The sequence below is a fragment of the Scyliorhinus canicula genome, chromosome 9 (genome assembly GCF_902713615.1).
Source record: "Scyliorhinus canicula chromosome 9, sScyCan1.1, whole genome shotgun sequence".
Classification (NCBI taxonomy): Eukaryota; Metazoa; Chordata; class Chondrichthyes; order Carcharhiniformes; family Scyliorhinidae; genus Scyliorhinus; species Scyliorhinus canicula.
Window position 1 is genome coordinate 122,133,919 of NC_052154.1, and position 12,756 is coordinate 122,146,674.

At 46.7% G+C, this 12,756-nt stretch overlaps 1 protein-coding gene across 1 annotated transcript in view; it reads left to right on the forward strand.

Moving 5' to 3' along the window:
- Positions 1 to 12,756, forward strand: part of slc25a22a (solute carrier family 25 member 22a) — a 230,612-nt gene that overhangs the window by 145,285 nt on the left and 72,571 nt on the right. Inside the window, 1 exon segment of the mRNA XM_038807493.1 lies at positions 37 to 92. Within this exon segment, the coding sequence (XP_038663421.1) occupies positions 37 to 92 (56 nt within the window).

Sequence of the window (12,756 nt, forward strand, 5' to 3'; positions counted from 1 at the left end):
TGCTGAAGTAATTCTCTTTTTTAAAAAAAATTTCAGGTCTGACTGCCTTATTAAGACAATCCGATCCGATGGCTATTTTGGGATGTATCGAGGTAGGTGTTTTAAAATTTTCTATTTTCATGTTGTCCTGTTATTAGTTTGCAGTGTAATTTATATCGCGTGAAACATTTTAACTCCCTATCCTTCTGTGTTTATCCAAATTTGTAAAGGATAACATTGTGTTTTGAGGTTATATCCTATGCCATTATAGTTGCTTAGAAAATCCTACCATCTCAGTCAAGCTGTCAGTGGGGAGTGGAGCAAAAATGGGCTCATAATCAGCTCCAATGCCCCAGCTGCCTAGGCACCTTGTTGGTGACCATTATTCATGCACGATCCTTGACACTGAACAGTGGCAAGCTGCACAATTCTCAGAGTGTCAAATCCACACACAACATCTCTGGTATCATGACATCAGTGTCCAACTTTTTTTATACAGGCCTCTAAAGTACTGAAATCTCCGAAGGTGCTACACAGAATCGTTCTCAAACATAACTTATCATGCTGAAACATTGGCCAAACCTTCCTCTCTGGCTTAGAAAACATGATCCTGGCCTATTTTGCAACTTCTGAAAGGTGCACCCAGCTCATGACTGACATTGCCCAAGATTTGTTTCTTCAAGCAAAAGGTGGGATTCAGATGTAGTTCCTGAGCCACAGTGCTCATAGGAGGAGTGTGTGGCGGAGGTGGGTTGGTTAGGAGACCCGCCTTGTTTCTTGGGGGAAGCAACCCATCTCCCAACAGCATTCATATGTACCCCAAATATCACCCCTCACACACCCGTACCCCCTCCTACATGTCAAGCCCCCTCATACCTCTCATATCCCACCATATATGCTGTATTAGGCACATTCTCAGGAGCTGTGCCAACATAATGGATGCAGGAAAATAAATTAAACCTCCTGCAATCTAATAAAACTATGCAAACCTCTATCATTGAAACTGCAAAAACAAAATTTACTCTTGTAGAAGAAAATTGTAATCCCTTCAGTCGCCAGTAAGCTGTTATACCAACAAGCATGCATTCAGGAGCCACATCAAAAGCAGATTTTATTTTTTACAACTTCTTAAAACTGTCAATCACTCCCTTGAGAAACTATACCAACAGAGCTGAGTACCCATTAATTAGCTTTTGGAACTCAGCCAAGCATTTATAATGGCAAAGCTATCAAAACAGTAGGTTTGAGCCACTGAATTTCAAAGAACACATGGTGCCTTTTTAGTTTCAAAGCAATTGTCAATCAGTGGAATGGAGCAAATTGTTCAACAGCAGGCAATTTTGTTCAAGGTAAATGATGTCCAGACATTTGAATCTCAGTCCAAAACATAACAAGAGTTGGTCAGCACATCTTTCTGCAAATATGGATGCATTATGGCACGTGCTGCATTAGGAAAAGTACTCTAATCCATGTCAACACTTACACATTATTGATCAATGTAATAGTGAAACGTCCTTTGCAGGATAGAGCCTCAGATCTATCACTGCATTAAAAAACATCTGTATTACAATAAAGCATCCACTAGTGACATTTGAAGCTATAAAAATTTGTTAAAAAAGTAGTGCTTGTCTGTCAGAACATTCCTGATTCCTCAGTGGTCACCAACTCTGCCAGCAGGTTTTTTTGTTTTTGTTTTTAAGACTTCCAAATCCCATACCACAACAGAGAAATAGCGTGGGAAAGGAAATTCAAATGTCTTATGATCCTCAAAATGGTGACTGCAACCCCTGAAGAGATACCTATGTGTTTTGCATCCAATGTCTTCCCGAACCCACAAAGGCGAGAGGAATATAGCATGGGATCAGGAAGACAGAGGAAATTTGTTTTCGCAGCCTGAAAAAAACCCACAGTTACATGTTTCCCGACCTGATTTTTGCCTCTATTGGAAATGAAAATCCAGTCCATTAACTCTGTCTCTCTATCCGTTGTGAATGCCTGATCTGCAGAGTATTTCCAGCATTTTCTGTTACTATTTTAAAATTTCATCAGAAGTCAATCGATGCTCTTTGCCTCAGCCGCTACATGTGGACATGAGTTCAGCGTGCCTAAATGTCTCAAAGTTAGAGCCATACCATACGCCATAAGGCCTAAAGCTGAAGAACTAGAAAGATTAGTAAGGACAAGGAGCTATGAACCTGTTGCTGTGATTGGGCGACACCAATTGTTCCTGCATTAAAAGGCAATGGATCAGTGAGAATTTGTGGCGATTTCAAAACTAGTATTAACCCAGTTTTGTGCGTAGATCATTATTCACTGCTGCCGATTGAAGACTTGTTTACTGGACCTTCTGGAGGACAGAAATTCAGTAAAATTGATCTTTCCAGGCATATCTGCAGATGAACGTGGCTACCGAAGCACAGCTACTACTTACGATCATAATACACAAAGGTCTGTTTCGTTACAGAAGACTTCCTTTTGGAATAACATCTGTGCCTGCTTTTTTCCAAAGATCCATGGATCAAATTGTAAGTGGATTGAATGGAGTACAATTATATTTAGACACTCGTCATCGGTTCAAGTGAACAGAACTTGGGAGAATTTGGAAGCAACCCTAAAGCAGTTACAGAGCCACAACCTGATAGTTAAGAAGGGGAAAAGTGTAACTTCTTCAAGTCATCAATAAATTACCTTGGTCATATCATTGATGAAGACGGTTTACACAAAGAATCAAGGAAAATGTCAGCAATCTTAGATGACCACGTCCTCAAAATGTGGCACAATTAAGGCTGTTTTTAAGTTTGATCAATTATTATGGTAGTCTACCAACATGAGTAAAGCCTTTACACATGTTATGTGTCAGTCAGGCATGGCACTAGACAGAAAAGAATTTGAAAACGCTTACAATGAAGTGAAAGTAGCTTTACTGAAATCAGAGCTGTTGGATTAATGAAATCCAAAAATGAAGTGCAATACGCTACTGATGCCTCACCCAATGGGGTTGGTGCAGTCATCTCACACATTTGCCTTCAGGAGAGGAATCACGCACTCCTACTACCACAGAAATGAATTACGCTCAGCTAGAAAAAGAAGCTTTGAGCATCATTCTCGGTGTAGGAAGGTACCACCACTAACTTTATGGGTGGCATTTTAATCTTTCGACAGACCATTGACCCTTGACTATTTTTGGGATGTATAAAGGTGTACCTTCTTTGGCACCTAGTAGATTGCAAAGATAGCCATTAATATTGTCGGCAACACTTTTGGTATCCAGTATCGTAAGTCCGAGCAGCATGCAAATGCTGATGCTTTGTCATGATTGTTGTTACAAGTTGAGCATGATCCAGAAGGAAATTCTGTCAATATCACTCCTGGATAGTATACCTGTGGCTTCATTTCAAATTCAAAGAGGTCCAAGAACCAATTCAGTGATAGGCAAGGTGATGGACTTGGTCCAAAAAGAAACACTGTTTTGGTAAAATCCAGACCTTGTGTCCTACATGATACAAAAACTTGAGTTGACAGTGCAGAATGGAGTTCTATTATGGGGAGTCTGTGTGATTATTCCTCCATGCTTACACAGTAGAATCCTTGACCAACTGCATGAGGGACATCCTGATGTGGCAAGGATGAAGGTATTGGCACCCGGTTATTATTTGTGTCTTCAATTTGAGCATCTAATCCTGGCCAAAGTTAGGTAACAGCAATCGTGTGCAAAACTAAGGAACACTCCACAATTAGAACCATTGTGGGTGGCATGGTGATGCAGTGGTTAGCACTGCAGCCTCAGCATGCTGTGGACCCAGGTTTGATCCCGGCTCCGGGACACTGTCCTTGTGGAGTTTGCACAGTAAGAAGTCTTACAACACCAGGTTAAAGTCCAACAGGTTTGATTCAAACACGAGCTTTCGGAGCGCAGCTCCTTCCTCAGGTGAATGGCGAGGTATGTTCCAGAAGCATTTATATAGACAAAGTCAGAGATGCTGGTCAATGCTTGGAATGCAGGCATTTGCAGGTAATCAAATCATTACAGATCCAGGGCGAGGGATAATCACAGATTAAAGAGGTGTAAATTGTCTCAAGCCCGAACAGTTGGTAGGATTTTGCAAGCCCAGGCCTGATGGTGGGGGGTGGATGTAATGCGACATGAATCCAAGATCCCTGTTGAGGCCGCACTCATGCGTGCGGAACTTAGCTATAAGTTTTTGCTCGGCAATTCTGCGTTGTCGCGTGTCCTGAAGACTGCCGCCTTGTGGAGTTGTGGAGTTTGTACATTCTCCCCGTGTCTGTGTGGGCCCCACCCCCACAACCCAAAGATGTGCAGAGTCGGTGGATTGGCCACATTAAATTGCCCCTTAATTGGAAAAGAATAATCGGGTACTCTGAATTTTGAAAAAAAAATCAACCATTGCATCTGTGGGAATGGCTGACTCAGCCCATGGCAGAGAATTTACATCGATTATGCTGGTCCACTGGAGGAACACATGTTCTTAATAAGTATAAGAACTAGAAGCAAGAGTAGGCCATCTGGGTCCTTGAGCCTGCTCAACCATTCAATAAGATCATGGCTGATCCTTTTGTGGACTCAGCTCCACTAACCCACCCGCTCACCGTGGCTTTTTATTCGTTTACTGTTCAAAAATCTATCCACCTTTGCCTTAAAAAACATTTAATGAGTCAGCTGCTTCACTGGGCAGGGAATTCCACAGATTTACAACCCTTTGGGTGAAGAATTCCTCCTCAACTCAGTCCTAAACCTGCTCCCCCTTATTTTGAAGCTATGCCCCCTAGTTCTAGTTTCAGCTGCCAGTGGAAACAACCTCACTGCTTCTGTCCTATCTATTCCCTTATTTGTTTCCATAAGATCCCCCCGCAATCTTCTAAATTCCAGTGAGTATAGTCCCAGTCTACTTGGTCTCCCCTCATCAGGGTTGCACAGTGGTTAGCACAATTGATTCACAGCTCCATGGTCCTAGGTTTGATTCCCGGCTTGGGCCACTGTCTGTGCAGAGTCTGCACGTTCTCCCCGTGTGTGTGAGTTTCCTCCGGGTGCTCCGGTTTCCTCCCACAGTCCAAAGACCTGCAGGTTAGGTGGATTGGAGATGATAAATTTCCTTTCGTGTCCAAAAAAAGGTTTGGTGGGGTTGCTGGGTTATGGGGTTGGGTGGAGGCAAGGGCTTAAGTTGGGTGCTCTTTCCGAAAGGCGAGTGCAGACTCGATGGGCCAAATCGCCGCCTCCTGCACTGTAAATTCTAAAATTCTATGATTAGCTAATACGCTGAACTCCGAAATCAACCTGTGAATCTCCTCTGCACACCCTCCAGTCCCAGTACATCCTTTCTCAAGTAAGGAGACGAAAACTGTACACAGTACTCCAGATGTGGCCTCACTAGCACCCTATACAGCTGCAACATAACCTCCCTGCTTTTAAACTCCATCCCTCTGGCAACGAAGGACACAATTCCATTTGCCTTCTTAATTACTTGCTGCACCTGCAAACCAACGTTCTGCCTTTCATGCACAAGGACACCCAAGTCCCTCTGCACAGCAGAATGCTGCAATTATTTACCATTCTTAGTGATTGTGGACACACATTCGAAATGACCAGAAGTTGTGAAAGTGAAGTCAACAACAACTGAGCAGAGCATTGAAAAACTAGACTAAATATTCACAAGATTTGGAACACCAGAGCAAATTGTCAATGATTATGTTAAACAGTTTACTTTGAGGGAGTTAGAGGACTACTTGAAAAGGTGGCACAGTGATTAACATGACTGCCTCATAGCGCCAGGCCTGAATCCCGGCTTGGGTGACTGTGTGGAGTTTGCAAGTTCTCCCCGTGTCTATGTGGGTTTCCTCCGTGGGCTCCAGTTTCCCCTCAGTCCAAAGATGTGCAGGTTAGGTGGGTTACAGGAATAGGGTGGGGGAGTGGGCCTAGGTAGGGATGGCCTTTTGGACGATAGTTTCAGACCCAATGGGCCGAATTTCCTCCTTCTACACTGTCGGGAATCTTGGGAAAGGGAATGGTATAATCCATATCAAGTCAGCTCCATATCATCCAGCAACAAATGAATAGGTTGAATGTTTTGTGCAATCATTAAAGCATTGAAGGACCAGGGAACATTATCAAGAAGAGTAAACAAATTTCTAATATTGTATTGGAACACTGTACATGCTGCCATACAAAGATCACCGGCAATGCTGATGTTCGAGAGGAAACTACAAACACAGTTTGATTTGGTAGCTTCACCTGGTACTTCAGAGAATGTCATGCAACAATAACAAACACAAATTGCTGGGAGGGAGGAAATCTCTAAAAAATTAGTATTCATCAAAGGAGAGAGAGTGCTAACTAGGAGTTAGACCACCATATGCGAAATAGGTACAGCTATGTCCTCGCAAAGATAAATCTAATATCATACACCATACAGACTGATGATGAAAGAGTTTGGCGATGTCATGCTGATCAGTTACTTGCTGCACAAAGTGAGTTTGCAGAAATATCTCAAATGGTTATTCAGGGGATATATAGAGCTACACTTTGGAAGGAGACCAGAGACAGTGATGAATTGAAGATTCTGTTTCTGAGGATACTTTCATGCCTATAGTGACAGATACTGAAATAACTACTCAATAAGTACCACAACGGAAAGAAATGAGGACATCTCCAAGGGCACAAGTAGCAGATTTCAAGAATGCCAAATTCTACCAAAAAGGAATAGATGCCCACAGAGACATTCTTATTGAACTGTATATATGTATAGAAATAACATATCAGGGGATCTGTTGTATAAATGTTAATTGTTGTCATTGCACTAATGAAGTAAGAAGGGAGAGACGTTATGTATCTGGGAATACATTCTTGCTGGTTCTGCATCACGTGATGTATAGTGACGCAGTAGAGAGTTTGTTGCAGACTTTGAGCACGTCATATTGATTGATTGTATTGAGTAACAGCCTTAATAAATCTCTGTGTTTTGCAAGAATCCAAGGAGGTGGGGGCATTGCCATACCTTTTCTCTTTGCGACAACAAAGAAATATAATAACATCTAAACCTGGCCAGCAAGAACAGAAGGGGTGCCAGCAATATTGCCCTCAAATTGGTCCATTTACGTGAGGCCGTCTCCATCTGCCCCCACACTAACTGTTCCTCCACTGGCCACTTCCTAACCATTGTAATGTTTGCTGCCCAATAAACATTTTGCAAGATTGGTAAAGCTAAACCACACCACGCTCACCGATCCCACTCCCAAGAACACCTCCAAGCCCAGAGTGCCGTAGCCACCGAAATGAACCTCAAGTATCCCACTAACCTTCTTAAAAAAGGGACATCCAAGGGTGGCCATGGAGTAAGTGGTCACGTATTTGGTGGCTCCCGCACAAGAGGGTTTCTTTTTGGTCTTCTTCCATGTGCATTGGATGTACCCCTGGATTGATTTTTGTTGTGTTGGATAAGACTTTGCTAGCGGGGGTGGCCGACTCTTGAGTATTCAGCAATTGTGGTTTCTGATTACGTGCCGTGCTGGGTGGAAGGGGGGGGAGAGAGTCTGTGCGTGCCTGAGACTGAGGGGATCTGCCAGGGGTTCTTGGACGTGATGCCAGAGGTGCTGGGTGTGGAGGTGGCGATATTTGGTGTTGGAAGACCCGGGCGACCAGAGGCTGAGAGATGCTGATGTTTTGGCCTTTGCCTCCCTGATAACCCAGAATCTGATTTTGCTAGGGTGGCGGGACTCGGAGCCACTGAAAGCAGGATTGTGGGTGAGCGACCTGGCAGAACTCCTGAGGCTGGAGAAGGTCAATGTCGCTTTGAGGGGGTTGGAAGCCGTTTATTGATTTCTTTGAGAAGGATTGAGGGGTCAGCATAGTGGGGGGGGGGGGGGGGGGGGGGGGGGGGGGCGGTAAAGGAGTTACCGCCCCAAATTCAACTTAAGCAGCTGAGCCCAACTCCGCGCCACTTGTACCCCAAGATAAAGAAAACTAGCCCATACCAACCAAAGCAGCAGCCCCCAAAACCCCCCTCCTGTCCCCAGGCATTAATTGGGAATATCTAATTTTTCCCCATGTTGAGCTTATACCCCGAAAAGAGACCAAACTGCCCCAAAATCCCATGATCCTATCACAACTCCCGACCGGGTCTGAAATATACAACAGGAGATGATCCGCATACAAAGAAACCTGATGCTTCCTCTCCCCCCCCCCCCCCCCCCTCCGCCCCATCCACTCAATATCCCTCCCCCCTCTTGAGACGCTGAGCGCCATTGCCAAGGGCTCAATCGCAAGGGCAAATAGCAGGGGAGAGCAGACATCCCTGCCTCGTCCGCCAGTGCAGCCCAGTCCGAGCTGACCTTGTTAGTCCGAACACTCACCTGAGGCGCCTTATACAACAGCCGAACCCAGTCCACAAACCCCTGCGCAAACTGCCCCAGCACCTCAAATAAGTACACCCACTTCACCAGGTTGAAAGCTTTCTCCACATCCATCGCTGCAACAACCTCTACTTCACGGCCCTCGAAGGCATCATAATGGCATTCAGTAACATTAGTTGACAGCTGCTGCACCTTCACAAAGCCCATTTGGTCCTCTTCTATCACCCCCCCCCCCAGCACACGATCCTCTATTTGCCAGTACTTTCGCCAGCAACTTTGCTCTACATTCAACAGAGAAATTGGCCGGTACGACCCACACTGCTCCGGATCTTTGTCTTTCTTTAAAATAAGCTTGAGACAACATTGGGGTAGCTCACGCCTCACCATCAACTCATTCTACATCTCGACTACCAGAGGCCCCAGCTTCAACCCACATTTCTTTTAGAACTCAGCTGGGAACTCATCCGCACTCGAGGGGGGCTCCCTCCCTCCCTCGTCTGCATCGACCTCACGCAATCGGTTACCTTGCTCAGCCCAATCAGGGCCCCCATCCCTGCACCTTTTCCGCCACACTCGGGAGCTCTAGGTCATCCAAAGGTCATCCAAAATTTGCCACATCCACTCATCCCCCACCAGAGGCTCTGAGCTATAAAATTTCCTGTAAACAGCCTTAAAAACCCCATTCACCTCCTTCGGCTCCGTTACCACCGTATCCTCGCCATCTCTCATTCTCCCAATTTCCTTTGCCGCCACTGCCCGCCTCCTCAACCGATGTGCAAACATCCTGCTGGCTTTCTCCCATTTCATATATTGCCCCCCCAGCCCTGCTCCAATGCCCCACCACCATTCCTGTGGACACAAGGTCGCACTCCATCTGGAACTTCTGTCTCTCCTTCAAGAGGGGCTGGTTTAGCACAGGGCTAAATCACTGGCTTTTAAAACAGACCAAGACAGGCCAGCAGCACAGTTCAATTCCCGTACAAGCCTCCCCGAACAGGTGCCGGGATATGGCGACTGGGAGCTTTTCACACTAACTTCATTTGAAGCTTACTTGCGACAATAAGCGATTTTTCATTTAATTTTCATTTCAAGAGCGTCTCCTTCAAGAGTACCTCCAGTCAACACTCAGATTGAACTCCACAAACTCAATCTCTCAGCCCGCTCCACCCTCTCCTTCCTATCTTCTCGCAAACCTCCTTATCCACCAATAAACCCACGTGCAAGCTCCACTGCGGCCGTTGGGGATCCTCCTTTGCCACCCGCAAATCTGCACAATGTGGCGCATAGTCAGAAACCACAATCGCCAAATTTTCTGGTCCAATCACTCTCCACTAATAGCACCTTGTCCAGGACAAAGAAATGAATCCAGGAATACACCCGGTGGATGTGCGAGTAGTGTGGAGATTCCTTCGCCCTTGACCTCAAAGTGCCATGGGCCTGCCTCTCCCATGCGCTCCATAAATGTCAACAGCCTCCTCAAAAACTCCACATTGTCCCAAGTACACATTCACCAACCCCATCCAACCTCTCACTCACCATCACAAATCTACCCCAGGGTCTGTCACTGCACTACCCAACTCCAAAGCCACCCTCTTCATAGAATTTACAGAGCAGAAGGAGGCCATTCGACCCATCGAGTCTACACCGGCTCTTGGAAAGAGCACCCTACCCAAGCCCACAGCTCCACGCTATCCCCATAACCCAGTAACCCCACCCAACACAAGGGCAATTTTGGACACTAAGGGCAATTTTAGCATGACCAATCCACCTAACCTGCACATAGAACAGCACAGAACAGGCCCTTCGGCCCTCGATGTTGTGCCGAGCAATGATCACCCTACTCAAACCCACGTATTCACCCTATACCCGTAACCCAACAACCCCCCCCCCCCCCCAACCTTACTTTTTAGGACACTACGGGCAATTTAGCATGGCCAATCCACCTAACCCGCACATCTTTGGACTGTGGGAGGAAACCGGAGCACCCAAAATATACCCACACACACACGGGGAGAATGTGCAGACTCCGCACAGACAGTGACCCAGGAGCTGTGAAGCAATTGTGCTAACCACAATGCTACCGTGCTGCCCCCAATGGATATCTGTGGAGTGAGAAAGTTTTTTTGAAATAAATTTAGAGTACCCAATTCATTTTTCCAATTAAGGGGCAATTTAGCATGACCAATCCACCTAGCCTGCACATCTTTGGGTTGTGGGGGCAAAACCCACACAAACACGGGGAGAATGTGCAAACTCCATACGGACGGACAGTGACCCAGATCCGGGATCGAACCTGGGACCTCGGCGCCGTGAGGCAGCAGGGCTAACCCACTGCGCCACCGTGCTGCTCTTATTGATCAACACATCAACACCGCCACCCTGCTCGTCTTCATATCCAACTCCGAATGAAATATCTGTCCCACCCATGCTTTCCTCAAACCCGTCTGGTTCCCCGTCCTCAAATGCGTCTCCTGAAGAAACGCCATATCCTACTTCAAAGACCTCAAATGAGCAAAAACGCAAGACTGCTTAATCGGCGCATTCAACCTCCAATCTGTTCCACGTAATCATGGTCGGGGGCCACACAAATTCCACACACGTCAGCATTCCCCCACCATAAACAAAGAAACACCTCCCCCACCCACCCATCACAAATCATTCCCCACTGCACTGCCGTTAACTAACCTGCCCGATAGGACAAAGGCCCCCTCTCGAGGTAACTGACTGCCCTCCTCTTTCCCATCTCCCAATTCTCACGCACGATTTCCCCAAAACAGTTGAACATACTTGCCCAATCCACACCCAACCATGGTAAATTCAACAATCCGTCTGACATACACACTCTCATTCACCATACTGGCATCTCCAAAGTTCAGTGTCCTCACAGACCTGCCAGTCCATGGCCCCTCATAAAATTACTCATTGCCTCCAGCATATTGAAATACAATTCCTGATTCTGGTGTGTGACCCACAGACGAGCAGGATACAGCACCCTAAACCTCACTCCTGTCTTGTCGAGGGTTGCCGTGATCCTGTTGAACCCAGCCCGCCGCTTGGCAAGCTCCGTACCCACGTCCTGGTAAATATGCAACACATTTCCTTCCTAGGCCATTCTCTCATCTCCTTTGCCCACCGCAGAATCTTCTCTTTGTGCAGAAAATGATGCAACTGCCCCACCATTGCCCTTGGTTGCTCCTCCACCTTCGGCCTCCTTCTCAATGCCCTGTGCGCTCTGTCCACCTTGGGAGGACGGTCAAAGTCCCCCTCCCCCACCAGCTTCTCAACTATCTTTGCCACATTAGCCTTAGCCAGGTCCTAAGGCCTCTTGCCTCTGCTGCTGGAACGTGGTGTTCAAAAAGTCCACCAATTACTCGGTAGACCACTAGACAGCCAATGACGCCCCAGAGCCCTCCGCCATCTTTCCCTCAGTAGCACTTTGAAAGTTCTCCCGGCCAAACTCTCGTCTGATGAGCCATAAACCATCCCCACCAGAGTAGAATTTCTCTCTCACTGTTCATGTTCTTTGCACCAGCAAGCACCTCCTATATCGGGTGAAAAAGGCCAAACAATTCCACCTGGAGTGGGAGCCACCAAATGTGCGACCGCTCACTCCATGGCCACCATCGGAAGTCAATAAAACCTACTAAAGGGTGGCACAGTGGGTTAGCCCTGCTGCCTCACGGCGCCGAGGTCCCAGGTTCGATCCCGGCTCTCGGTCACTGTCCGTGGGGAGTTTGCACATTCTCCCATGTTTGCGTGGGTTTCGCCCCCCACAACCCAAAGATGTGCAGATTAGGTGGATTGGCCACGCTAAATTGGCCCTTAATTGGAAAGAATGAATTGGGTATTCTAAATTTATAAAATAAAAAATAAAACCTCCTAAGTTTCGCACACAGAAAAATGGATTTTTTGATTTTGAACAGGACAGCACAGAACAGGCCCTTCGGCCCTCGATGTTGTGCCGAGCAATGATCACCCCACTCAAACTCACGTAACCACCCTATACCCGTAACCCAACAACTCCCCCTTAACCTTACCTTTTAGGACACTACGGGCAATTTAGCATGGCCAATCGACCCTAACCCGCACATCTTTGGACTGTGGGAGGAAACCGGAGCACCCGGAGGAAACCCACGCACACACGGGGAGGACGTGCAGACTCCGCACAGACAGTGACCCAGCCGGGAACCGAACCTGGGACCCTGGAGCTGTGAAGCATTGATGCTAACCACTATGCTACCGTGCTGCCCTGGAGTGTGATCAAAGGAGGTTACCGTGTCTCTACTGAGATGTGTCAGGCTTCACCTAATTTATTTTGAGGGAATCTCCTATATAAAGGATATAGCTGGGTTCCAGTAGGTGGAAAGAAAGCTTACCAAGATGGTAGGAACGCGTGGTAGTGGCAAACTGAAG